Source organism: Ammospiza caudacuta, chromosome 1, assembly GCF_027887145.1.
Source record: "Ammospiza caudacuta isolate bAmmCau1 chromosome 1, bAmmCau1.pri, whole genome shotgun sequence".
NCBI classification, from domain to species: domain Eukaryota; kingdom Metazoa; phylum Chordata; class Aves; order Passeriformes; family Passerellidae; genus Ammospiza; species Ammospiza caudacuta.
This window is the reverse complement of record NC_080593.1, coordinates 111,216,619-111,244,499: the sequence shown is the minus strand read 5'-3', so window position 1 is coordinate 111,244,499 and position 27,881 is coordinate 111,216,619. Positions and strand designations below refer to the sequence as shown.

At 37.4% G+C, this 27,881-nt stretch overlaps 1 protein-coding gene across 4 annotated transcripts in view; it reads left to right on the top strand.

Moving 5' to 3' along the window:
* Positions 1 to 20,495, top strand: part of TRAPPC8 (trafficking protein particle complex subunit 8) — a 52,374-nt gene extending 31,879 nt beyond the window's left edge. For 2 of the 4 annotated variants that reach the window (XM_058816463.1, XM_058816302.1), the window contains 11 exons: positions 531 to 973; positions 3,305 to 3,452; positions 4,669 to 4,765; positions 5,215 to 5,283; positions 5,401 to 5,441; positions 6,945 to 7,130; positions 7,629 to 7,730; positions 14,323 to 14,370; positions 15,724 to 15,869; positions 17,429 to 17,518; positions 19,473 to 20,495. In XM_058816463.1, coding sequence (XP_058672446.1) covers positions 531 to 973; positions 3,305 to 3,452; positions 4,669 to 4,765; positions 5,215 to 5,283; positions 5,401 to 5,441; positions 6,945 to 7,130; positions 7,629 to 7,730; positions 14,323 to 14,370; positions 15,724 to 15,869; positions 17,429 to 17,518; positions 19,473 to 19,707 — 1,605 coding nt within the window. In that variant the 3' untranslated portion in view covers positions 19,708 to 20,495. The remainder of the gene's footprint in view (positions 1 to 530; positions 974 to 3,304; positions 3,453 to 4,668; positions 4,766 to 5,214; positions 5,284 to 5,400; positions 5,442 to 6,944; positions 7,131 to 7,628; positions 7,731 to 14,322; positions 14,371 to 15,723; positions 15,870 to 17,428; positions 17,519 to 19,472) is intronic. The other 2 variants (XM_058816548.1, XM_058816384.1) reach the window with 1 other exon arrangement.
* Positions 20,496 to 27,881: the final 7,386 nt, after the last annotated feature.

Sequence of the window (27,881 nt, the reverse complement as noted above, 5' to 3'; positions counted from 1 at the left end):
CAGGGAACAGTCAAAGAAGCTTTTTTCTGTTTGCTTGCCATTCATCCAGAAAAGTTACTCCAGATGGTTAATTAAAATACAGTGCTTTTTCTTTGCAGGGTTATTAAAATGGTAACTGGTTAATGATAGGGGCCTATAGAGTGGGATGGATCAGCTAGAAGGGACTGCAGTGATCATCCAGTCCAGCTGCCTGACCCAGTTACAGTATGTTAATGGCTTTATCTAAATGCCTCTTGAACAGTGTCAGGCTTGGGGCATCAACCACCTCTCTGGAAAGCTATTCCACCCTTTTGGCCACCTTCTCCATACGGAAATGCATCTTAAAGGTCCAGTCTAAACATCCCCTGGTGCAGCTTTGAGCCATTCCCACATGTGTGATCACTGGATTTCAGGGTAGAGAGAACCTCCCTCTTCACTTCCCCTCAGGAAGCTCTAAGCAGCAGTAGAGTTTGTGTTAATGGTTGTTTTCATGACATTCCTAACTTGGCTCAGTATTCAGGTTTTATTTTTTCCTTTTCTCTCCCATACAGGTGTTCTTTATAAATTTTCCTACAGGGCTTCTCTGTGGAGAAATCAGAAAAGCGTATGTAGAATTTGTGAACGTAAGCAAGTGTCCTCTTACTGCACTGAAGGTCGTGTCCAAGCATCCAGAATTTTTCACTTTTGGTGGAAATACTGCTGCTTTAACACCACTAAGTCCTTCAGCCTCAGAGAACTGTAGTGCTTACAAGACTGTTGTGACAGACCCTACCTCTGTGCGAACAGCACTGCTGTCTTCAGCTTCTTCTGCAGACTTTGGGCTTGGCACGGGAGGTTCACCTGAAGTAATACAGGTTCCACTTCCTGATGCTGTTCTTCTTCCTGGGGCTTCAGTGCAGCTGCCAATGTGGTTACGGGGACCAGATGAAGAAGGTGTTCATGAAATTAACTTCTTGTTTTACTATGAAAGTATTAAAAAGCACTCAAAAATGTGGTAAGTTCTTCTAAGCTACCTTCTCTGTCATGCTTATTAGATTCTGTGATTTTGTGATTGTAATGGTAAAAGTAAATATTACTGACTTTCTCTCAGTCTCTCTGAGGATGTGAAAATGCCCCGTTATCTGCTATTCTAAGCAATATTTTTTCTACTATATGATCTAATTCCCGTAGGAAATTGTGTAGCCTATGCTGCTTTTATTGAAGTAGTAAATACTAAATTATTGAAATAAATTAATAGAAGGCGGGTTGATGGAATTCTGTTATAACAACCTTTATTTGTATTTAGTTCCTCTGGAACCACATTGTTCTGAGTTATAGGGTGAAAAATCATAACCTAATTGGTTTCTCATTTTATAAAACAAAATCTTGTCTGCATTGAATGAAAGGTTTTGTTGTTAGTTAAAATTTGGTTAGTAATTGTATTGTGATGAAGGATATTCTCTTTCCAGAGGTTAAATACTAAGTTTGATTTGCATACTGTTGTATAGTTCCTTTTTGGACCATCTTGAGAGAGTCCACAGTCAGGTTTGACACAACAAGCTAAAACAGCCCCAAAAAATTCATTCACCACTTCCTGCGGGCAGGCAGGTTTTCAGAAAAGGGAGGTTCTGTCACATTTAATGATTACTTGGCAAGTAATCATCAGGCCCTGCTTTCTCCTTTTCCCTGTTTTTGTTGCTGAGTATAACACCATATGGTATGGAATATCCTGTTGGTCAGCTGGGGGTCAGCCATCCCAGTGTGTCCCCTCCCAGCCTTTTATGCAGCCCCAGCCTGCTTGCTAGTGGGGTGAGGTGAGAAGAGAAAAGGCCTTGATACTGTGCAAGCCCTTCTCAGCAACAACAAAAACATTCCTGTGTCAACACTATTTCTAGCACAAATCCAAAACATGGCCACTTACTGGCTACTGTGAAGAAAATTAACTGTCCCAGCCTAAACCTGCACACTTGGTGTCTGCACCAGGGTTACTTCAGATAAACTCTAGTAAGATGGACCGAATGTCTTCTTGTGGCTGAAGCTTGTTTTCTAGGCTCGTTCCAAGAGAGAAACAAAGTTCGTGTACTGTGAAACTGGTTTGGGGTGTAAACCAAAGCAGAATAAGTTCAAGATGGTTGAGAGAGTAACATATTCTCAAAACTGAAGTCCTGTAAATGCACCCTTGGTTTAGATTTTTCTGTAGCTTCTGAGATATCAAAGATACTATTTAATTTGACTCTAAGCTAGTCTCTAGGAATAGGGAATTTTTCCCCTTACAAATCATAGGATTCAGAAACAGTTGCTTGAGAGATGAAGAGGGTTGTTTGAGTAATGTGCTTGTTCCTTACTGTACTGAAGTGTTGAGGGGAACTTAAGGGAACTGCTCTGGTTTGAGTGCTATTTGTAGATGGAGCATAGCTTTTAAGTGTTGAAAAAATTATGTAATTTGTACCACTTGAAAGCTATACAGGTATCTGTATATCTGAACATTAACTGCAAAACTCAAAAGTTTCTTCTGTAATTGTGACATTGTGAAGCAGAGTTTGGGAAGCCACTGATTTTTCCCTCCCAAAACCAAGTGTCACATGATGTTTTAATATATTCAGTAGGTAATGTGTACCAAACTTCTACATGCCTCTAAAGTGTTTTCAAGTGGAAGTTATGCTAGCCAAAAGCTTCTACATTGGAAAAGCTCAAGTGTTTTGATGGCAGCTACAAATGGAATTGTAACGATTAATTCATCCTTAGAAAAGCAGAAAGATAACTTTCACAAAGGGACTGCTCTCCTGGAGGTTGAGCATACCTGGAAATAGGCAGGGTAGCTGTGGTTTGATTCTCTGTTTTAAAATTCTCTTTTCAGGAAAATTTATTGAATGCAGTGGTATTCTAAGTGCTTTTTAGCAAATATTTATGGCAAGAGATGTGACTAAGTAGTGGTCTTTCTCTCACTTATTTACTCAGAAACTGTTTTCCAGAGCATTTGGTGGCATTAAATAGCCTAATGATATCTGGGTGCCAATACATGTCTGTTTGCTTTCACTCTGCCAGTTGTCTTACATCTGAAACATTTCTGAAATGCTTTTCCTCATGGTAACACCTGAACCTTTTTCTCCAATGTTTCACATTGGCTTAGACTGCGTGTTCAAAGAGCCCCTACCCATGCAGCAAGATGGTTAAAAATAAAGTAGGTTTGATAGGCTATCTTTGGTACTTGGAATGAACAAATTGTCTAATGGCCTTAATACTGACAAACATAAAAGCTAAATTTCTTGATGTCATGTTCTGGGCTGTCCTGGTTGTTCAAAATGTTGTCTTTTTTTTCTTTTCTGTTCACTCCTCCCTTTCCTAGTCACAGAGTATTAAGGCACACTGCAGTTATTTGTACCAGTCGGTCTCTGCACATTCGGGCTACTGTCTGCAGGAGTAATGCACTTGGGGATGAAGAAGGCAGAGGGGACAACATGTTGCTCTTTGTGGATGTAGAAAATATCAATACTGTAAGTTCTTATTTGTGTTAATAATAATAGTACTGTCCTGAAGCTCAGCAGATATGAACCAAGACTCAAGCTTTTCTACAGTAACTTTGCAAACAAAAAAACCCCAAAACCTTGCATATTTGATCATTCAGTTACTGTTGGAAAAAGTATTAATGTGAAGTTATATCCTAACTCTCTGGAAGTCTCCTATACTAATCATATTGCAAGACTATAGTTCATAGTGTTTTGAGGAAGATTTATTCCAAACTGATGAGTGTTCTTGGTCTCAGCTTCCAAGGTTGTCTTATTCAGAACTGTGTCCCCTTTCAGTGGAAACACTGGTAGAATTAGTGGTAATGTCAAAGTCAGAATTTAAGCTCCAATTTGAAGGAAGTTTCTGTGTTTACATTTATCACCAAACTATAAAGACATTTTTACTAATATAATCCAAATACAGATATGTCTGTTGACTTAAATACTCAGTTTTTCAAACGTGCTAATTTAAATTTACTCATTTTTTTGGCAAAGCTGCTCCCATTTTTTCAATCACAAAGCAAGGTAACTGAATTGTCTGTTCATAGAATTCATAGACACTTAGTTGGTAATGGAACCACTGAGCTGATTTGTTGTTTTCTTTTAAAGGTGTGTACGCTCTGGTTTTTTTCTTCATTTACTGAATATTGTCCACTCCTTTAAAGAGGAAGTAATGTTTTTATAAAGGACTTACCAAGTTAACAGTGTGAGGCTTATTTTTCTACCACCACCTCACTCTTTACAAGAAAGGAAGCCAACTCCAAAGGCTACATTTTATTATATATATAATCTAAACCCAAAATAGATGTTGAGTTTCTAGGATTTATGATATAGCAATGCTCCTAAAGTAATCCTAGAAACTAGGCAGCCTTATGGACAGTGTTCTGCATTGGAGTTAAAAAGCCTAGTTTTTGTTAAAGGTGTTCTTAATCTAAAATACTAGCTTGTGAGTCTTTTTCTGGGGAATCCTTATTTCCTCTTTGTGTGGCTTTGTTTACTGGAATTGGAAGTTGCTGTGATCTGGGACTTTACAATGGGTCTTACATCTCTCCTTGTCTCTAAGTACTGTGTGTTATGAGTGGTGTGAATAATGAGTTAAATTAAGATTCTAACAGTGCCACCTTGCAGTGAACACTTACTGTGCAATGTAGCACATCACAGTTGTGACTGGTTTTCTTTGACATAGCTTTTGTCTGTTCCATAGAGTGAGACGGGTGTTAAGGAATTTCATATAGTGCAAGTTTCAAGCAATAGCAAGCACTGGAAGCTTCAAAAATCTGTTAACATCTCTGGAGACAAAGGTGTGTATCTTTATCACCAAAATGATGGCATGTCTGGCTTCTGGCTGATAAAAATAGTTAAAAGAATCTTACAAGGAACTGAATTTGGTTTTTAGAATAATTAGTTTGTAATAACTTCATCCATTCCAAAAATAGTAAAGCTCTTCTTTTGTTATATTTCAAGAAATATTTATACACAGATAACTTATTCAGACTTAATGAGTTTTAAAAACAAACTTAATTTACAGGTAAATTATTTCTGTGATGTAGAGAAATCCATGTATGAGGTGGCTGGCAACTTTCCTCACAAGAAATATGGTTGTGTTGTGTGCCATTGCTATGCCTGATTAGCTGTGCTTGTAGGGTGTCATCTGTTTGTTTCCTGTTTGTGAATGTTCAAGACTTTTGTCTAAGGGACTCTGATTATGCTGAGAGTGAATAAAAAAAATCTTGCCACCTTTTTCTTTCAGATACTAAACTGGCTAGCAGAGAGCGAGCGAAGTTGTGTTTTAAAGCAGTGAGGTGCAAAAACTCAGAAGGTAGGTTTTTTCCTGAATGTGGTAACTTTTTGAAACAAGATACTCTTTTGGATACTGTATGCTGAAGTTGTGACTTCCCATGATGCTAAAACAGTGCTTTCTCTTTTTATCCCTTAGAAAATTACACATTTGCAGATATTGTCTTTGGAAATGAGCAGGTAGGTGGATGGGTACAACTGCGTATTTTGTCTTTTGTAAGGTGTCCCTATCATGTGACAGGACAAAGAGGTGGTAAGGTAACTTAGGCTGGCTTGTAGTCAGGAATATTAGGATCCCAGCTCCATAGCTGAACTACTTTGGAGTTACATTACAATGCTGGCTTTTTTGCTAATACTTTTCCTTCCTTTTCAGCTCTTTGGAGTAGTTATTTTAAATGTGTCCCAGGCCTCTAGTTTTCTAGTAGAGGCCTGCAGATATTAGATTCTTGTTCTTAATTATACTTTTACTAAGACAGGCTAAAAGTTCTAGTTACAACTTATTTGAAAAACTGGAAAACTAATGGATGTTGGTTCCAGAATTTCAAAACTACTACAGGAGGTTGCAGTGAATTCAAGGAGTCTGTTTGATTTTTCTAGAAATTTAGGATCCTAGACTACCATGCTCTTCTAATCTTTTTTAAACATACAGATACTGAATAATCCTCTCAGTAAATGATCTTGATACAGCAAATGCTTTCTCAAAACCTGAGGAAAGTAGGCCTCTTGCATTAGGTCATAAATTTGCATAGTGGATTTAGTCAGTTGAATGACAGATTGCTTATTTTATGCTGAGCATACATTTTTCCTGTATTGAGCTTTTAAAGCCAAAGAAAACCTATTCACTGCCATTTCATTTCATAGGCATATAAATTGAAGTCAGGACTAAAAATCTGAGGTAGATGATACTTCTGTCCATTTTACAGTTGGAATCTGAGCTACAGCAGCTTGAGCTTTCCTTGAGAACATTTTATTACAGTGGAAAGATGGGGAAGGAGTCCTCCCTTCTGAGCAGTGTCTCCAAAGGTGGATTTTCTCCCTGGGTATCAGCATTCTGCTGGTGCAATAATTATCAGCTTTGCACCAGCATATTCTGGAAAAGCTAGCAATTTTGAAAGGAAGGGGTTGCAAAGCCAAGTTCCTTGCTTATCTTGTTGCATCCAACAGGACACAGTATCATTGCTCTTAGAAACCAGTTTCTTTGCCAGGCTTTTGGTGTTGGAAGAGCTTGGTACACATGACAGCACAGTGTTTCTGTTTGTGCCATGTATGTTTCTAACTTAGGTAAATAATTCTAGCTAAGCTGAGGAAAATATTAGTAAGCAAAAATTACTTTTGTGTGACTTAGTTGGATGCTGCAGCTCTCTTTAATATATTTGATATATCACAGTAGACTGCTTTGTGGTAATAATCAAAGCTCCTATTTCCAAGTTTGGTATTTGTATTTCTAAACTAGCAAGTTATAGCACTGTGTTCCCTATATTACCTTTAGCAGCCCTTTAGCTATTCTGATCTCTAACAGGTCAGGCGCAGAAACCAAGGTGTCTGGCATCCTGTAGCTTTGCAAAGGGAAGCCCACTGGGATAATGGAACTGAAATGCTACAATGATGAGCTAGCTCTGTTAGAGCAACTTGAGTCAGCTCACATCCTGTTCTCAACACTTTCTTATCTTTTTTCTCTTGTAGATAATAAGTTCAGCCAGTCCTTGTGCAGACTTTTTTTTCCAAAGCTTATCCTCTGAATTTAAAAGAACACACGTGCAATCTCATACTCATGCATCTCAAAGGGCAGTGAAACAATCGTTTGATGAAACAGTGAGATTGATACAAAAATGCAGTGAAGTTGATTTGAACATTGTGGTACTGTGGAAGGTAAGTATGGTTGTGGCCTTTGTGGTAATTTGGGCATGAAACATTACAGTTAGAAAATAATTTCATGTGGTATCCTGAACTGTCAGGCATATACATATGGAATTTATGGGTGAATTTTTTTTCCTGAAAACAATCAAACAAGCTATAACGATGCCAGCAGCAAAGATAGTCTTAGTATCTATTACTGTAATAAGTGTCCCTACATTACTCTGGATGCACCCAGTTCTTCTAATCTCTCTTTTAAAAGAGAAAATTACAAAATCTTAAACCAAGAGACTTATTAATGGTTGATCTTACAGAACTGTAAGAGCAACCCAGTCTGTTTTGAAGAAGAGTCTTATTTGAAGCAGTGGAAATTAGCAGAAATATGTCATGCTAGCCTATTAGTTTTGATCAGTACAGCATGTTCCACCTAAGTTAGGGAGCAGTCAATAATTCTGTGTTATGACTCCTATGATAGTTTCTGGTCTGCAAATGTCTTTGTATTATGTTCTGTAGGCATATGTTGTGGAAGACAGCAAGCAGCTTATTTTGGAGGGCCAGCATCATGTTACCCTTAACACTGTTGGGAAGGAGGCCTTTTCATTTCCTCAGAAGCAGGTAATCTACTGTGAAGTTTTCCTTTACAATTGCTTCATGCTGTAAACAGACGTAATGAATTCCCTAGTATGTAAGTGGAAGCTTTTGTAGAATCTTAACATCAGATATGTGTTATTACTAAATAATTCAGACTGACAAACTCCAGGTTTGCTTAGTCCTCTGTATTGAACTAGCCAGGCCCAGTTGAAACATGAGAAAAGCAATATGCAGGTAAGCATGTTGATGAGCTGTTGTTGAGGTAAAGTCTTCTTTGGTGTTTCAGGTAGAACTAGAAACTTGTTAATGGCACGAAAGGTAATGATTATTACATAAAAAAGTTAATAGTAAAATGGTGAAGTTTGTAGTTGTTTTGCTTGATGAAAGAAAGCAGCATCTGTAAGAAACTGTGGGTGTGTGTCTTCTGGTACATGAATTGATAACAACTATCGAAGTTACAGATAAGGTTCTGTAAAAATGTCTGTACTAAATGCAGTGTATGTAGATGAAGAAGACTAATGTTCAGAATAAGAGGAAATACGTCTTGTGCTTGTTTAGACTTCTTCTGAGCAGCATATTGCTGTTCCCTCTTGTTTTGGTGCCATGCTTAATATTTTTACCAATATTGCAGACATAATATATAGCTTTTAGTGAGCTCCTAAAGTTGCAGCAAAAAGTACTATGTACTAATTTTGTCAAGAAAATAATACAGAACAAATGTCTTCCTATAAATGCCATGCTATAATGCAGGTAGTGAATTACTCTGAAGCTGTGCATTCGGCTTTGGTTCGTCAGCCTTTAAGTGTTTGTACATTGCTAAGATAATTTTTTCCATTTAGTTATTTGTGCAATGAAATAAATGGGAATTGGCACACGTGCTCTAGCTATGCTGAGGTGTACAAAGGCTGTATTAATCTAATGACAACTGCCCCTCAGGTATTCCTTTCCCTGTCTTAATGTATATGTAGAACTGTAGATCACACTGTAGACATCTAAGGTTAGGAGACACAATACTGTGAGCTTCTGATCTCATCAAGTTCTGATTCTCAAATGAATAGGAAGAGAAAATAGAAATTAATCACATCTGCATCCTAAAATAAACAAATGACTGAATAGTATGGGTAGAAATTCACATTTCTTATAGACTGGAACACTGTCTGTATCACAATCAATTTCAAATTAAAGAAATTGATCCTGCCGCTGGCATCAAGGAGGATCTATATGTACTCTCAATGCTTTTTGAATATATGCTACTGTATTAGCATTCTCTGTCTAAAATCTATTTCTAATCAGGTTTTATTACATCTATCTTCGTATAGATTGTACATTGATTATTGTATTCACTTCCTTAAACATGAGGAGTGCACTTCTTTTGAAGCATTCTGTAATTTGGTTGGGAGCAAGAAGGCATCTGCATTGTCATGCAGTTGAAATCTGCTATAAGAGTAATTGATTGTTGAGGTTTTTTTAATAAAGGTGTAAATTCTGTGTCCTCATGATAACCAAAGCCCAGAGTTAGCATAAATTTTAAGATCTATGATCTCAGGATTGCTAAGAATTGAGAAATTGCATATCCTCACATACTACTTAATTTAATTGGCTCATAATAGTGTGGGGAGAGCAGATAGACTGCTGTGAGGTGTAACAATTAATTGATTTGAGACTTTGTAGCAGTTTGCTTCATTCAGTCCACATTTCAGAATTAAAAGACTCCCCAAAATAGAATTAAATTAAGCTAGATATAGAAAATAATGTACTTAATCTCTTAAGAGCTGTATATTGTCTTTGAATTATTTTGCTCTTTTAAAGTAACACAAGCAGTGAAAAGCTGTGGTGGGCAGTGGTAGAAAATCCCAAGCTCAAACACTACCTCTAATTTAGTATTTTCAGTGTATAATTTTGTCTTATAAGCCTGTATTTATTCTCTTAAGTCATGAACAGGGTTGGAAACTACTCTAGATTGTTTCTGATTTGCCTTGTGCCAACAGTATTGAAGTTGGTTGTTTTCTGAGGACTGAACAGCAGAGGGAGATGGAGGTTCATGCTTTTTACCAGCACATGTGGGTTACCAGTTCATAAATGATAGAGGGCTGCTCTGATCTGGGGGGGAAAAAAAATAATTCCTGACTCTGAACAGAGTGTCACCTAGGATGCAAGAGTCCACTGTCTGCATTTATTGCTGAGTTATGTTTGTTGCTTCTCTACAGTGACTTTCTTCTTGACTTCCTTAGTTTCATGCTGTTGTATGCAGCAAAGGAATTTTTGTCTGTCTGTCAGACACAGACAATTATCCCCAGCCCAAGAACAGTCATACAGTGGACACTGATGAAACATGAACAAAATTCCTCTCTGCCCCGCCCCCCCCTTTATTTCTTTTAGTCCTCTGAGAAATGGCTCAGATCTTAGCCACATTAATCAAACAACTCTGTTGAAAAAAATGTGATCACTTACTTTATATTTTGGTCAAATTCTCTGTACTGGTTAGCTTCTGCTACATTGTCATTTGTGGCATATCTCAGATTAACTCTTTGCCAGCTTCTAAATATGTAGTTTGGATTCACAGAAGCTTCTACTACTGTTCAGGGAAACAGTAGAAACAAAGCTTCAGTAAAGCACTGTAGTGAAGAACAGGAGATAGATATTTTTCAGCACTGTTATGTTTAAGTTGTTCCAGCAGTTGCTACTAGATTGGTAGTTGGGTGAACTGACATAAATTCATCCTCATATGTCTGTAAGATGTTAGACTGCTGGCTGAGCCATGGTGATGGGTGGTTACTTCTGCTTGGATCCTTGTGGGATGTTTAATGCACAACAGGGATGTGGAACAGGCAGCAGGGTGCAATTATTCCTGTACCACAGTAGCATAACTTGCTATAGTATTTGATAAAACCAAGATATAACTTCTGGTTACAGTGGGGCTTGGGGAAAGGCTGAAATGTTTTTCTGGGTAAAATTTCTATATGTACCAACATATTAAAAAGGTAAGCAGCAGTAAAATTCTGTACAAGTTTTTTAATGCTCAAATCCATGTGCTCCCTTTTCTTCCATGTTTGTTCAAAATAGAATTAGAGATACTAATCCTTTTTCATTCCAACCACTACAATAGCTATAGCTTTAAAGCTGGTTTTCTGTCACTAAATAGAGATGTTTATTGTTGCTGTTTGCACTAGAGTTTTTTTGTATAACAAAATAGCACTACTTTTGAGCATAGGCTACTGGACAGCGTAGACCTACCAGGAGATGTGACAATCTACTTACACTTTTGTGTTCTAGAAGTTTGGAGTCATAATGTGCAGTGTGCTGAAGGAACACTTACAGAATATTGACTTTGTTAAAGTGTTCATGTGTTTCATATAGAAATCTCTCTGGATTATATGGAAAACATTTATCTTCTTATCCTTCCTCTCATTTGTATTTTTGAAAAAAATGTCCTTTGGCTAAAAGTAGGGGAAAAAATGCTCAATATAGTTTTTTGCCTTGAATCAGAAGGTGCCACAAAGTGATATGTTAATAGTCACAGGCAACAATATCTGAAGGAAAAAAATCACATAAGGTGTAAATAAAGTGAATTGCTTTGAATAGATCCATTTCAGGCCAAGTAATAAAAGCCTCACTTATAAATTCAGTTAAGAATTTGTAAATTAGGGCTGTTTTTTTCAACTATGGTACTGCTGTAGGTTTTGTTTCTCTTCTGAAACATGCTTTTTGGAATCAAGTAGTTTTAACTGAAAGTCACCTTAAAATTGCACTTGAAATACAGCTACTCTGTCTCTTCTTCTTGACCTCTCTGCCTTAAATTAGTGAAAGGACAAAAACTTCAAATGCATTAAACATCCAGTCACAGTTAGGGCTGTTGATTAATATTATTTCTTACTGCTTTCTTCCCTGTTTTTCTAATCTGGTGAATTCAATCCAAAAGATTCTGAAAGTTCAGTGTAATATGGTGGGATAGAAGTAGTAGTGGAAGTAATAGGACATCTGACACACTTCTGGTTTGCAATGACTTCTCACCAAAGGAAGGTGAGAAGCAGCCTAGAGGTTTGTCATTCGAATGTTGGCATGTTGGGAATAGCATCTGTCCTTTCCAGGTGTGCTTCAGGACTGCACATGATGTTCTGGGCTGCATGTTTAGTCCTGTGAATTAGACCAGTGGTAGTCCAAAGTAAAATCCATAAAATGTGTATAGAATGGATGCAGGCAGAGAGAATAATTTTAGGTAAGACAGCTTCTTGAAATATATGCAGCTTAGTGAGTCAGCAACAGTTTGGTTGGAAGCAGAAATTCTTGAAATGTAGGAGAGGGGTAGGGTTTACGTAACTGTTTTTCCTATTACTGGAAGTGACATCTTTTGCTGGTTCAGGACTATTTTTACAGAATATATGGGAGGAGATGCTTGAATAAAACAAGATTGTTGGAAGGATTTAAGACTTTCCTTAAACCACCTCAGTAGAGGAAAAGCAAAGTTCTTAAGGGTAAATGAACATCAAGAGGTGAAATACACATTTTTCACTCTATTGTATCAATTAATAGAGCAGATACAGTACCAGTTTGGGAGATCTGGCTTATATTATTGTCATGAATGAAATATTACAAGTAGTTGCAATATTTGATCTGCTGTTTTACCCATTATGGACTGCAGAGCTGAAGGAATCTGTTTTCAAATGCATTATTTTATTCTTTATATCAGTAAAATACTGTTCCTGGAGTTCTCATTTCTGTAAGTTGAGAGCTACAATGAATATGGATGAGTCACATGTTGAAGGAAGCAACTTAAAACTGGGGTTTTAAAATAGAAATTCTCAGATCTAAAATGGGAAAGGGAAAAAGCACATAATTTAGATGTCTCACTACTGCTTTTGTATATTCTGCATTTACTTATGCTTAGTTCCATTCAAGAGTTTCCTGTTTAGGTTTTCTTCTGTGCTGTGCATACTGGTCCCTTGTATTTGACTGAGCACATCAATCCTTTTGGCTACTTATGACTTGTGGTTTATGGGGCACATATACTGATCTTCTGTACAACTTGGAAGTCAAATTACAGTGCTTAACTTTTCTTGGTGTGCTTAAGGGCACATTGACCCAGTCTCCAAGAATATTGTTTATGAAATGGAAAACTTTAGGTTGTGTAATATTTGGTATAAAAATCTTCGAAAGTGACTGTATGTGAAGATACCATCACTTCTGTCTGTCTGATGGAAAGGAAGAACTTCTCAATTTGAAAGTGCATTCTAAGATATTAAGGAATGTGTTATGGGTAGATCTATCTGTTACATCTATTTAAAGAGGCTTTGAATTGTTAAAATGTTGCTTTTTTAACTTTTAGCTAAACATAATTGCAGGAGAGATCTGAAACTGGTGTGAATGACTAAAGCACCATTTCAGAAGTGTATATAGAGATGATTGATAGCTTTTTCAAACTACCAAAATACCAGACTCTAATGGTTGGGACTTTCTTGTAACACAAATGAGTGAAGATGTGGAGATTATTCTACTTGAATTAGAAATCTTCTGTCTAGTTTTGAATATATTTGTTTGAAGCTGGCCTGTGTAAATGGCTTTGGGCACCAAGAAGCTTTCTAAAAACAGAAAACAACTTTCTAAGCACCAGTTGTGCAGTTTGTAGCTCTAGGAACATGGCTGAGTTCTGGTGCTAATGCTTGTTGTGCATTTTTAGGCAAAACCAAAAAAGCTTTAAAATGCAGCTATAAAATGTAAAACAAAAACACACACCCCTCTTCCAACCTCTTCAAGTCAAGCCTCTCTACCAGTATGTATAGATGAGACACTCAAATTGCACTATAACCGTTTTTTGAAAGGGACAATCCTAACCATTGATGTGACTTTCTTGTATGCAGCCTATGCTGGTTACTGGAGCTTGGACACTTCTGGAGGCTTTGCAAAGAACCACACTGAGTCAGCAAGCTGATTTTAGGGGTCTGAATTTTTTTTTTCCCTTTTAAAAGGCAGTACTTCACTTGGGCTGATAATCAAGGTGTTCAGCAATAAAATATCACCTGTTCAGTTCTTGATTTTTCTTTTGCTTTGTGAGTATAAGGCTGTTACTGCTTGGTGTGTATTCTTGAAGGGAAGGTACAGGTGCCAAGTAGATGTGCTTTTGGTTTGGTTTTTTTAAGCCTTGATCCAATTTCACAAGCTCCAGAGCAGGGCAGGAGTTTAATGCATCCTTAAACTTAGCATTTTTTAGCAGTCTCTAGGTAGCTTTTTGATCTGTATGCACATCTTCTTGGTTATTGTTTGGAAGTCATTAATTCTTTCCTGAACCATTCATTAGGTAAGAGAAAAATGGGCTGGATGTTGTATCTTAGCCTTTGTTCTAGGTACACAATCACAAAAAGCATAGAGTCTGAGCAGCTAAACTTGGAGAGACAGACATCTTTTCTGACTCTCACACCAGAAGGTGGCTGAAATTAAGTTTAATTCTGCTGGAAAATTATTAATTTTGCTGCTTTCCAATCCTTCATCAGAGGTGTAATATTAGAACTAAAGGTTGGAAGTATTAATAGCACTCTGCACTTTCACCGGTGAATGTTTCTGCTGCATTTCATGATGTTCTTGTCTACTTGTAGAGGTAAATATTCGTATTTGTCTTTTGTAGGGTTTTAAAAAAATACTCGGGAATTCTGATTGGGAGGACTTGGAACAGGTAATTGACTCTAGGGCAAACTACAGTATGTAGGGTATTGCTGTGTGGTTGAAGGCAGCCTTGAAAATTGGTTGGACTGTTATTTGAGGGGAGAGAGTAATTTAAATGAAAACCTATAATCTCTGCTGTGTTTCGTGCTGTCAGTTTGCGTTGTTAGGGTGGGATGGAAACACCAAATTTATTCAACACTTAAAATATATTTTATTGTTACTATAGAATATCTTTTTTTCTTCTCAAATTACTTTTGGAAAAAGCTACTCTTCCTTTCAAAGGGAAGACTTACAAGCCTGTGAAAACATTTGGTGTCTTCCTGGTATTATCAGCACAGTGACTAAGGTGTTTTCACACACATTTCCAGATGCCCCAGTGTGTTTGGTTTTTAAGTCAGGTTTCATTGCCTGTACTGTTTCTTTTCAACTTGGAAGGTACAATTTATCACCTTTTAATGAAAAGTATTAACTTTATTATAATGTACCAACTTAATGGTGGCTTTTTAAAAATCTAGTTTCATGTGGTTTTGGTAGGCAGTGACGTTTACTGCTGCCAATTATTTTTTTCCTTTAAAGATGGATTTTCTTCAGAATAGGTTCGTAAGGAAGTACTAAAGGGCAGCCCCTTCCTGAATAAATCCTGCTCACAAACCAGATTAGATGATGTTGGACAGAAACGCTGCACCAAATGCAGGCTGGTTGCAGCTTTCTGTCTCACTTAATTTCTGCTTCAGGGACTCATTCCATCCAAAGGATTAGGGGGAATCCCAAGTAGTGTGTTAGAGCTTGTCTTGGGCTTTCAGCTGGGGACAAAAGGGTAACTTTCATATCTGCAACTGCTTGTTATGCAATTTCAAAGAAACTCTGTTATTCAGTCCTTCTGTCAGTGTTCACACATTCCTGTAAATTTCTGTTTGCTTTACTTTGGATCTGTTCTGGGTAACTTGTGCATTGGCTTTCCTGTTCTGAACTTCCTAGGGCAGGTGATGAATTTTTTTAGTTAGTTGTTAGTTATAGCTGCTGAACAGGGAGCAGTGTAAATGCTGTCCCTTTTCTCTAGAAGGCAAACCCAAGCACTAGCAAACCACTGCAACAATAGTGTGCTTTTGTGAAACTTGCACAGATAGTGTTTTCATAAGCAGCTGTGAAATCTGTCTGAAAAGAGGGTAATAGATAAATCATACCAGTTCCTCGTCCAGCATGCTTAAATGCAAACCACCTTGGAAAAAAATGTGAGCATTCATAATGCTGCAGATTTGTTTCCCTTATGAGTTATAGTTCATAATGGAGAATTGTAACTTCTGTGATTAGATTTCTCATACCTTATATTACTATTTTCAATGCTATCCTAAATTTGTTTCAGGAACTACCAGAAACAGTTCTCTTGAAGTTTTTCCGACCAGAGAACACGCCGGTACCTGCAAGACCAACACCGGAGCAGCTTTCTAATCTTATTAAGACAAGTCTTCATTATCCAGAATCTTTTAATCATTCTTTTCATCAAAAAAGGTTAGTGAAACATTACCTTTAGAAACTTTAAAAATATTGTTAATTAGACATAAATCCTTTTGAGACTTGCTGTGTGCGTTATGGTATTAAAGTCTGGTATGCAAGTGTGAAATGTTGTTGACTTTTTAAACTCACTGCTTCAGAAGTTTATAGATAAAATGAAAGTTTCCTGTAAAAAAGGATAAACTGTAACACCATAGCTCACAGTTTTAATGTAATGTTATCAAACTTACTGAAAAAAAAAGAAATAGTCTGCTCCCTTTGTGTTTATTTTTGTTGTCAGAGCAGACAGTGTGATTTCTTTGAGCAGCCAGACAGAATGAAAGATGCACTTTTAGCTCAAAGGAGCTGTTAATGTCTACAACATCTCACTTGCCAAGATTAGCTACACGTGGTTCCAACTTACGTCAGAAGGAAAAGTGGTAACAGTTCAGATCACTGGGCTTGTGCCCTGGAAGAGTATCAGTATTAACCTTTCAAAAAGCCTGCTGCTAGACTGAATTGGTTGGAGCCTGTAAAATCTACGAGTCTTTCAAAATTGTAATGATATGAACAAACACCCTGGCTTAAGTTCGGAACATTCAATGGGTTGTACTTGAAACATGAAGGTACCTATTTAGGCCTGAGTTGTTGTATCTGAAAGCTCTACTGTGCTACAGTTTTTTATAACAATTCATGTAAGTTGTCTAAAGAAAGGGATTTGTTTCTAAAATCTAATGTTTAAATGTTCTATAAGGTGCTATATTTTAATGACAGTGATTTAATGACTTGCATTATTCTTGTAGGACATTCACCCTTTATTGGTTAGAGTCTCTCATTGTTTTTTTCTTACAATTCAAGTTTAGAATATTTTAAGTGTTTAGGCAATGGCAAGGAATTCCAGTGACACAAATCACTTGCTGGAATACATAGAGCTGTTTTACCTGCAGTAGTTTGTGTTTCTGCCTGTTGATATCTTAGGGTCTTTCTTGCTCCAGCATTATTTACGAAAACAATAATAGTAATTGTGAACAAGCAGAATATCAATTAACTGTATTAGTTTTATTTAGTATAAAGGCCTGCATTAAATCCAGGTATACATGTGCTATCTGTTCTGGTTGAGCACTGTTCAGGTTATAACTTAAGGCCCAGTGTCAGCAATTCCTCTATGGGAGGCAGTGCAGAAGAAAAGTATCCAGTCAAAGTGTGCTGACCAGAAATTCAGAATATAGTGTACTGGACCATGTTATCCCATTCTGGTATGTCTCATGTCAAACAAGCAGATTTCCTGTAAACTGAGATGGTATTTATGCTTTTTGTCTCCTTTCTCAGCTGGATGAAGGGAGGTGGTAACTTCATTTGGCCTAAAGGAGCCAATCCAGTTTGCCTTAATTGACAGCTTTTATTATAAGTAGCTCTATTCAGTATAAGTGATTATATTTCTACCTACACTGGCATAATTGATAACTACATATAAATTCTGTGTTACTGGAAATAATTTTAACTATTTAAGAGTATAATTAAGACTATCCAAAATTAGATTTTTTTTGTCTTTAATGTAGAACTGTTTCTCTTTGCAGCCTCTGTCTGGTACCTGTCACTCTTCTACTTTCCAATTGCTCCCAGGCTGTTGTAGATGTGATGATTGATTTGCGGCATAAACCAACAAGGTAGTGTGCAAATGTTAATAAACCAATATTTTTAAGAACCCTTCCTAGCTTGGAGAGTCTTGTAATATTTTAACTATATTGAATATCTAGAATAGGATTTTTTTCTACGGTGGCTTCTTTGAAAGAATTGAAGTTGATAAAGGTCTCATGCAATTAACTGTGAGTCTTCAGTCTCTGCTAAGACAGGGCCTTTAATTGTGACTCTTGAGTAGTTAAAACTTGACTTTTTCTAGAGATCTTTTCTAGAGAAAGATCTTTTCTACCAGTGAAATAGGAGCTTCATCAGCCTTTATTAAACATAAGTTGTTAGGTTTTCATTTTTAAAATTCTGAATAATTTGTAGACCTCCCACAATTTGGCCTTGTGTAAAATTTTGTAGAACCTTGGATATTTTTAAGACTCCATCTGGGTTTAGCAGCTGATTCTTATGACTGCCGTTTTGCTCAGTACTGTAGTAGTATGTGGGAAAATATTATCATTGAGGAAGTGTTCATGAGTTGCTTCTAAAAGTTTCACTGAAGATTTTTTGTGGGATAGAGAATTCATCACCATGATATCTATACCATTGTAATTCTACCACTTGTGTTTAAACAAGGCAACTTCAATTCATGATTAATGCAGGTGACAGCTCCCCTTCTGCCCTCTTAGGTATAACACTACCTAGTCTGTTTGCCACCAGGAAGGGGAAGAAAGATTGTGAAGACATTGCAGGGGCTTAGTCATGGGGGAGCAGTGGCTTCTTGCCAACAGTCCGTGGAGCCAAGTAAGATTTTAAAAGCCCAGAGCCCAGAAATGGAAGACAGAAAATTTAAGTGTAGTTTACTTTTCAGGTACAGTTAGGCAGCCAGTCACTGATCTGTTTTTTCACAAGGTGGTCATATTGTGTTACACTGGGAGGCGTGTCCTAAGACAGTGTACTCCTCATGTACCTTGAAACTGCTTTAAAAGAAAGCCCCCTCATGCTCTCTCCTAATGTGTCAGTGCAATGTCTCTAAAGCAGTGTATGTCCATTTTGACTATTCCTGTGTGACATGCAGTCTGATTTAACTCTAGCTCATGGGACAGACCTAAGAATGTCTGAAATAGGAATTCCTTAAACTATGACAATTTGAATATTGTTACTACATTTAGTGTTAGTGTTATGTGCCAGTTATGTAGAAAGCTGAGAATACACTGAGTTCTTCATTATATACATCTGTGTGTAATTAATGTCCTGTGTATAGTGTACAGTACATTAGGAACCAAAGAAATGCATTTAAATGTTTGTAATGATTCATCTGAGCTAAGGAGAGAGCCACTCTAAGGATTTTTAAGTGAGACAGAGAACATTAAAAAATATTTGGTAAGACTCAGAGTTCAATTGAGCTGATTGAAAGATATAAACATCCCGAAATTTACTCAAGGGTACCCTAGATACTCTGAGTCTGCATGTGTTTATGTATTTGTGGGAATGGGTGTGAGTGGATAGGGATGTAGTAGGAAAGAAGACAGACACAGGTGATTTTTTTTAAGTTGTATTACAGTATCTCGATAAAATGCTAAGTGGAGTTCTGTCTGTAGCTATGATGTCAGCTGCTAATCCTTGCAAAGTCCAGCTTTGTCTTGCTAGAAAACATGCTCTTAAAGATAAGGAGGGTTTGCAGAACAAAGACAGCAGTATGCATTTGGGGAAGGCAGTGATTTAAGGGTAGTGATCATAGGCAGGCAGTCAAAAAGACTCAGCAGCATCAAAGACAAATGGCAGTTGGCACTCATCCAAGGAGAACCAGAATAGTAACATAAGTTCCCTACTGACTTCTGAAAAATTTCTAGAAAGTATCAGTCTTTGTAAGGGCCTGGTGAGGGGGGAACAGTGCATTCTGCAATCTTAGAAAAACTTGGAGGGAGTCCTGTAAATAGGTAATACATACTTCAAGTGCAGAGAATGAACATTTTTATCCTTTTTTTTTTTCAGCTCCGAAGCACTAGAAATACACGGATCTTTTACATGGCTTGGGCAAACACAGTACAAGCTTCAACTTAAAGGCCAGGAGGTCTATAGCTTGCAGCTCAAAGCTTGCTTTGTTCATACAGGTGTCTATAACCTTGGAACCCCCAGAGTATTTGCCAAGCTCGTGGACCAAGTTACTTTGTTTGAAACAAGTCAGCAGAACTCCATGCCTGCACTGATCATTATCAATAATATCTGACCACTTCCTGAAAAAAAGCACTAAAAGAAAAAATAAATGGGATTCTTTTCTTACATTGCTGGTTGACATTTTGCTGCAGTTTTTTTGGAATAGCACCTCAAACATCTATCTTGTTACTAAAGATCGTGTAGAAAAGAAAATAGCAAAATATTCAGATGACTTGTCAGTTTGTTTCTCGAAGCAATGCACGTTGGACTGAACATATGTTTATCCTTTTATAATGTATTTCTTCTCTGGTAATTAAGATACTCATAACATAAAATACTCTAACTGAAGATCTGAACATACTTGTACGTCCAATGCCCTGTCAAAAATGCAGCTTTACTGCTGTTACAACTTCCAGCATGGTGTGTTTAATATTTGTGGCTGTATTAGGATATGATTCAGGAAGAAAACCTCATTGGCTTTTTCCTGTCTGAAGCCATTAGTTATGGTAAATCCCAACCTTACTGTGAAGTTCAATAAGGTCTCTCAATTCCATTTCTGATTCTCGGTTCTTTAGTTTAAGATTTTGGTTTCATATTTATAGAAACTGGTGATGTTTCAAGGTTTACATAAAAGTCCACCTAGGATGTATAAAAAAAAATTTGAACCAGTTTGAGTATTTTCTCATTCATCTCAAAACAGAAGGCACTATTTCACAACCATGAGATTGTCATTTAAATTGTCACTTACTTTATTATGTAACTATAACAACTGATCTGTTTAAAAAAAATCTACTCAAGATTTTCAAGAAATGTATTATATTTATAACAAATGTACTGTAAATAGAATAAAGCATACACCATATTCACTGTATGGACTGGTGGCCTTTTTGCTTCCCTTTGCATACAGCTGTAGCAATCCACAGGTGCTGCTGCTATCACAGAACAGTGCTGGTGCATGAGACAGTGCATCTACCTTCTGATGCATTTTATTCTTACTAGGTAAGGCTTCCAGTTTTACTCGTGTTGGGTACTACTGCATGACTGTCTCCAGGACTTTAAACTTTCTGAAAGTCTTGGAGCCCATTCACAGCACATAACCTTTCACAGTCAAACTTAATAGGGCTGTGGATCATTTTGCTAAATCAATAGAATACTGAAATATTCTCTGTCCATTAATATGTTGCTTCGCGCCTCAGGTCCTTTTCTTTTGATGTACAGGTTGAAAGAATAATCTGAAAGGTTTTCAGCATTGTAGCCTTAAGCTGTGTCATCATTGCTTTTTCTGTCTTACATCCATTTAGGGGAAGAAAAGTCATTATTGATGGCATTCAGCTGTGCTCTGTAGGCCACAGTGTTATAAGTCACAGTTGGTGTATATTTTAGGACAGCCTGTCCAAAGTGGGTTATCAAGAGCATGATGTTTAGAAACTGGATGAAATAAGAGAGACCCTGTAGAAGGAGTTGGACTTCTCTGATGGAGGCTGGAGGTGGTACAAATGGCAACTCACAGTCAGATCCAGTTGTTGAGCAGTGGCTGGCAGGTAAAAAGCAGGTGAGAATTGGAGAATCTCTGAATGACAGAGCAGTGAGATGAGATGAGATAATGCAGGGCAGAGCAGCTCCTGGAGTCTCAGCACTGCAGACCCAAATGCGTAAGCTCTGACGCTCACCTGCGCGTCTGAGCTGTCCGTGATTCATCAGTCTGAGACTCAGCAGGAGCTGTGGGTGTCTGGGGGAGGAGGGTCCTTGGTAACCTGCTTTTCTGGATTTCAAATATAACGGTGGAGCTTTTCCTTTCTTGGAATTGCAGTAGCAATGGTTAGCTGGAGACATGCTTTGTCTCTCCTGGTGTGTCATTAGAAATTCTAAGTGTGTCTTTGGGAGCTCTAAAATCAGTATGATTGCTTAGGAGAGGAACTAGCATGGAAGTAGGGCTAAGCATGCCTCCTTAGTGGATTCTCACACGGGAAACTCTGTGTCCATGTTGTGGACTTCCAGTGATGATGGAATGTCGCAGATATCTTTTTATGAAAATCCTTTCTTGGGAATTTTTCTTCCTGAAAAGCTGAGAGGCTCCAGGAACAAAATGTAAACAATGATTATCTGCTGCTGTGGAATGCAACAGGTGGATCTGTGATTGGTCTCGTGCAGATGTTTGCATTTAGTGACCAGTCATGGCAGAGCTGGCTCTCTCTCTCTGTCCAAGCCAGCTGCCTTTGTTACCATTCCTTTCCAGTCTAAGCTTAGCTAGTCTTCTGAGATGAAACTTATCCTTCTATTCTTTTTACTATAGTTATAATGTAATATATATATAATAAAATAATAAATCAAGCCTTCTGAAATATGGAGTCAAATCCTCGTCTCTTCCCTCATCCAAAGACCACTGTGACCACTGCCACAATGGAAAACAATTCTATTGAAATTATTTGTCTTGCTTTTGAGTAAATAAGTGATTTGCAAAGGCATGCTTGTACTTCTGTCATGGCAATGTTGTGGCTCACAATAGATCATAATATCACATCTTACTTTTGAGATAGCTAGAAAAAGCTCTCAAAGACAATGAGTTCTAAGGGTTCTTTTTTTGTACTAGGAATCTACTTTCTTGCTACCTTTGTAACACAAAACCATGAAACTTGCCAAGCCGGAGGTTTTGGTAAAAAATAAAATGCCCTGTTTCAATCTGGGGAATATGGGAATAATTCTATCTTGTATTACTTAAAATACAGAAATAATTCCATATACTAATATACATAAAATTAGGCTTTTTTTTGAGCTGAGTAACAACAAACCTGTTCCTGAGATGAGGTGAATTCTGCCATCTCTTCCATACTTCATGGCGTGTGTTGCTTCATCCTTTGCTAGGGGAATTCAGGAGGTTTTAAGCTGCTTTGCCAAAAATTGCTGAAATGCTGCATTGACAGGTCGCTATTTTGTGGAATGCAAATCTGGAGTGATAGGGTTTTACAGAGTCAGAGTGTCTGAATCTTGTAGGAGATGACTATGATAACATAGCAGGGTCTTGTTCTTTTACTTGTCTCAAGCAGCAATCCCCGTCTGCTTCCTCAAAAATAGTAGAAATCATTCCAAATGGGTATTCATCTGATATTTTTAATATTGTGCACCTGTCTTAGCTGAAACTAGGACGGTATTCTATTCTAAAATTGTTTTGAAGGGATGGTTATGCTGACAAAGCTGTGGAGTTTTCTGAATTTGTTGCCTTGTCTTGTAACCTAAACTTTTCTATGCTTCAAAACAGGAAAAACAATCATAACTTTAATACTTAAATTACTTATGGACACAAACTCGCTTTGTTTCTATCTGAAATGACATTTTTAAAATCCTGTCTAAATATTGAGTAATGGAATAATGACATAACTAGCAATAAATATCTAAAAGTTTGTAGCAAAAGCAGTATTAATTGCTTACCTTATAAACAAAATGGCCATTTACTTACTCTTGTGGTTGGTGTAGTTTTAATTTATTATTGCTGTGTTACTAGAAAAGTGTCTGGCTAATTACTTAAGTCATAAACCTCATGGTTTAAGACAGGTAATGTTCTCCTGATCCTCAGCATGTGTGAAAACCTGTGCTCCCTAGGAGCTGGTTACAATTCCAGGTTTGGAAGTATGAAAATAATTGGTCTTTGCCACACAACGTGACTTGATACCAATTAATACAAAATCCACTGAAGCCCCCGTCATTTAAATGCAGTTTTGGGAAATTTAAAATCTGCCAGGTTTCTGAAATCGTTCACTTGTCCTGGAAAGACTGTCTGTACAGTGAAACAAGTAGGACTAGACACATAGGGTCAGTGAAAAATTTAGAATGAAAAATGAGGAGAAAAATAAGTACAATTATCTTTTTTATTTAAAATAATAAAACATTAACTTTTTAAGTAGAAAAAGGGCACCTAACCAGTTTATCAATTGCATTTTTATAATACTTTTTTCCTAAATAAAAGGAAATTTTTCTTAATAGATTTCCCAGAGACTTCTAAAAATTCCAGTCAAAACAACTTTTTCATCCTGTTTTTTTTTACAGTGATAGATGAGGTAGAGAGTATGTAAAAAAATCAAAAGCAAAATCAGAAACACTGACTGTGATGCCCAAAAATGTTGGTAGTTTTTGGAAAAAGCACCATAGACATGCACTGAGAAGGTTTTGGATAAATTGCAAAAACTGAGATGTACCCACTACAATGGCTTTAAAGATATGACCATTACAGGGAGGGAAGATAAACTTATTATTCTATCTATCGAGAACTTGATACTTGACTGAGGACAGATTCAGCAACTCAACCTTTTGGTATCATTCAAAGTTTCTGGTAAAAATAGCAGGAGGGAAAAATAATGTAAGGAGAGGTTAGTTCTGTGTTTAGAAGCTTCTCAATAGAAGATTTGAAGATCTGTTTCTCTCCCACTGAGTCCTCACACAGAAAGCCAAATAGTGTTCCTTATTATCCCTCATGTCATAGGTCATTGGTAATTATTACTGTCTCTCAGGATCCAAGACGTGAAGCTAACAAAGGAAATGAGCACCAATTTATTTCTAGCTTTGATAGAAACTAGTTTTTGCTCAGGTACAAATGCTCTAGTGGCCTGTGCCTTGAAACATCAGCTTTCCCCCTGATGAAAAACTTTAGTTTCATTTACTAAATAATTTCATTATGTTTTTGAACAATTTCTAAGTATTAGGAAATTCTACTGTTTCTGGAAGCATAAACTTAGCTGCACTTTAATTTAATTTTTGTGCTAGGATTCTGCCAAGTCCAGTAGCAGAATAGAGAGGTTCAAAGTAAGTGTTCTTTGGCAGTCACTCAAATTGTGTGCTGCTCCAGAATAAAGACATAAGATTCCAAGATAAAACCAGAAGAATTTCAAGTTTGGATTCACTGACATAATGAATTTCAGCAGAAATAATACTTGATACCCAAGGTCAGTGTGGGTCCCACACTGTTTTGAGCTGTTGCCTAATTTCATTCCCTGTGTAACAGCGAGGCATACATGTAGAGCATGTTTGTTAAGATAAAAAGATAATATAATTAAGTTGTGAGAAAAATTATGCCAAAGTGCTAGAGTGACTGGAGCATGCCTGTGCCCTGGGAAAGAGGATAGTGTATAATTAGAGTAATGAAAATGAAAAATAAAAAAAAGTTGGTTTTCATTATTTCAACCCAGGATCACAATAACCACACAATGTAAAGAATCTTGGTACTATACCAAAGCTTTCTTACTGATCTAAAGAGAAAATTTCCCTGCTCTGACTAAATCACAGAATCAACATTTTCATTATTTTTCAGCTGTAAAGGTAAGTACAGCTGTCTTACTGAAAAGCCATCACCCTGTCTGTGAGACTGCCTGGAGAATGCAGCCATGTGGTGCAATGACAGCCACAGTCAGATTAATGGGGGCAGAACTTCAGTATTAAAGATTGCCTTTAATTCAGAATCTGCTGTGACACACAGCTGTCTACACCAAAGGTGTCACCCAGCCCAGGTGTATCAGAAGTCAGGTCACTGAATTGCAATGAATACAGTAGAGACTTCTGGGTGTTCTTCACTTACTACACTCTTGCTCCAGTGAGATGAGGGATTATTTCTGAGTGAATTAAAATATAAAGATGCCTGCAGTAATGGAAATCCACTGAGGGAACTTCAGTCGTTCTTCATATGCACATTGCCTTTTCTTCAGTCCCTTGAACAATTTCATGGAAAAAATTACTCTTGTAGAGTAAAAGCCAGGCTGGAACAGATAATTTTTTCAACACTTCTGTTTTTAAAATCGTGAATACATATTAAACACTGAGTGTTTCCTGATCCTATTTAACTCAAGATTTATTTACTACACATTTCTAGTTTACAGGAGTAAATAATTAATTTGTAAAATGTCACTTGGTTAATGAGTTCTGCTAATTGCTTAGTGGTAGCTGAAGAAGTGGAAAAATGAACACAGTTTAAAAATTGTTGCTATAGACTATAGCAGTGGATAAATCAATTCAGCTGATGTTTGCAAATGTTATTCCTGTGGGTTTTCCTCTTAGTAAGTTAGAATAGATGTATTGTTCTCCTCCTGATTATTGTGGCATAGTTCTTTTCCCTGTTTCCTCCAGGGTGATGAAAATTCTGCTTAAAAAAAAAAAAAAGAAGAAACAAGAAAACAAGACTGTAGCCATAGATTTTTGCTTACTGAGGGAAATAACTTAGTGATGATCATTAAACAGCTGCCCCGTGATCTCCAGGTACTTTGAAGCCCTAGGATGAGAGAGGTATTTCTGTATATTGAGGAGACTGTAAAGGAAATAAGAACCCCTTCTGACCAAACCAGAAATACTTCCTGAAATTCACAGGCAACATCTTTCTTGTTATTCTTGTGAAGAAAGCATCAGTGATAGACCCAGCTTTCCTCACTTGTCAGTGCAGATGCTGTTGTTGGGGGGATGCCAGAGGGAGGGACAAAAGTGTACTCAGGACATGGGCTCCACTTCTTACAGCTGCTGACACCAGGGTTGTATTAGGTGCATTTAGTTTTAGTGGCAGTTAACCTGAGGCTCTTGAACCCAGGAGATACTTTGAAAAAATCAGGTTTTTGTATTCTGCACTGGTAGCTTGCACAGTATCGAGGAAATACTTGAAAACATGATTTGCTTGTACCAAGAGTTCTGCAGCCATGAGACAAGTTTAAAAAATGGACCAACAAACAAACCTCCCAAAAAACAACCAAAGAAAGCTCTATAAAAATCCATCCCAACTGTAATGCCATGGGCAACTGGAGGGAGCTGCCAGAGAGAGGAAAGGGCAGTGGCAGTTCAAAGCACTTCTGCTTGGGAGGAGCAGTGGGAGGCCAACGAGAGAAGACTATCCCAGAAAATTCTCCTGCTCTGACAGAACTGATTGAACACATCAGTCAGGTTAAGAGATCAAGATTCAGGAATCACAGTGATACTGTTTCTCATTTTAACATCTGTCCTCAAGGATCACAGCTTTTATTTTCCAGATCACAGAGGGGAGATGTTACTGCCTTAGAGGTTCATGTTCTCTTTCTGACTGCTTTTCAAATCCACTCTGTTCATCTGTAGGCCACACGAGTGCCAAGCATTCTAGATGAATTGTATCCTCAGATGTACGAAAAACACTATTAAATTTATTTGTTCTGTTAAAGATGAAAATTAGAGCAGAGTATTTTTTTAACTTATTGAAATGCCACTTAGAAGTGTATCTATTTTTAGATTAGTATCTAGAAGTTTTTCAATAATGGATCTGTAAAAGATTGCAAGGAGATGGAATAATTTATTGTTGCTTGTCACCACATTTTTTTCTACCAGATAAGACTTTTTTTTTACTTTGCAAGCCAGAGTTCAGCAAATATGTGTGGGTGTTGAACATACTGCTGAGAAAAGTTTCCTTTTGTTTACTCTTTTATGTAACTGGCTATTGGCTAGAATTTCTGAGAAGTCTTGGTAGGTATTTTCTGCATTTTACAATATAATTTCTGAGTGTGTGAAACTTGACATTGATGAAGGTTGCCATGAAAATGGATTCATTTCCTTAGCATGGGGAAATGCCAATTAAAACCAGGATGTTTAAATCCCTTTCAGTGGAGGTCTTTGCACAGTGATATGTCTCTGTTACACAAGACTAACAAGAATATGTGCATTGGGATGACAGTGGAAGGGCAGATATGTAGTGGAAACCTTCTTCATTGTGTTACATCTTCTTCCTCACTTTGGCTTCATTAAGTATTGGTGGAAGTAAGAAGCAGTAGTGAGGGAGCAGCTTTGTGGCTTCGCCTCTGACCCCCAAACAGAATCTTTACAGTGAACACTTGTGCATTTGAGTGTGTTGGTTTGAAACCAACATCCTTTCTCTGAATTGATGCTGTGCCTGTGCAGTCAGTGCTCTGTATCCCAGTGAGAGTGAGGAGAACATGACAGGAAGGTTCCAGCCTTGTGGAACCCTGCAGCACCAAGCAGCTCTGGAGAAAGGGTATGGAAATAAAAAGATCCAGCACCTGCTCTTTGACTGACCCATGAACAATCCCAGAGGGAGCTGTGAGACCAACTCACCTGCACTGACACCCTCAAGCCAAATAAGACAGCAGTCCAGAAACTCCTGCGAAGTTTAGAAGGAACTTAGCACCTAAAAGCAAGTTCCTAAATTTCAACACTTTGGTGGTCAATGAAATGAGGACTGTGTTATCCACATCCTTTATCAGGGCAGTTTACCAAATAGAATTGTCTCCTGTGAGTATA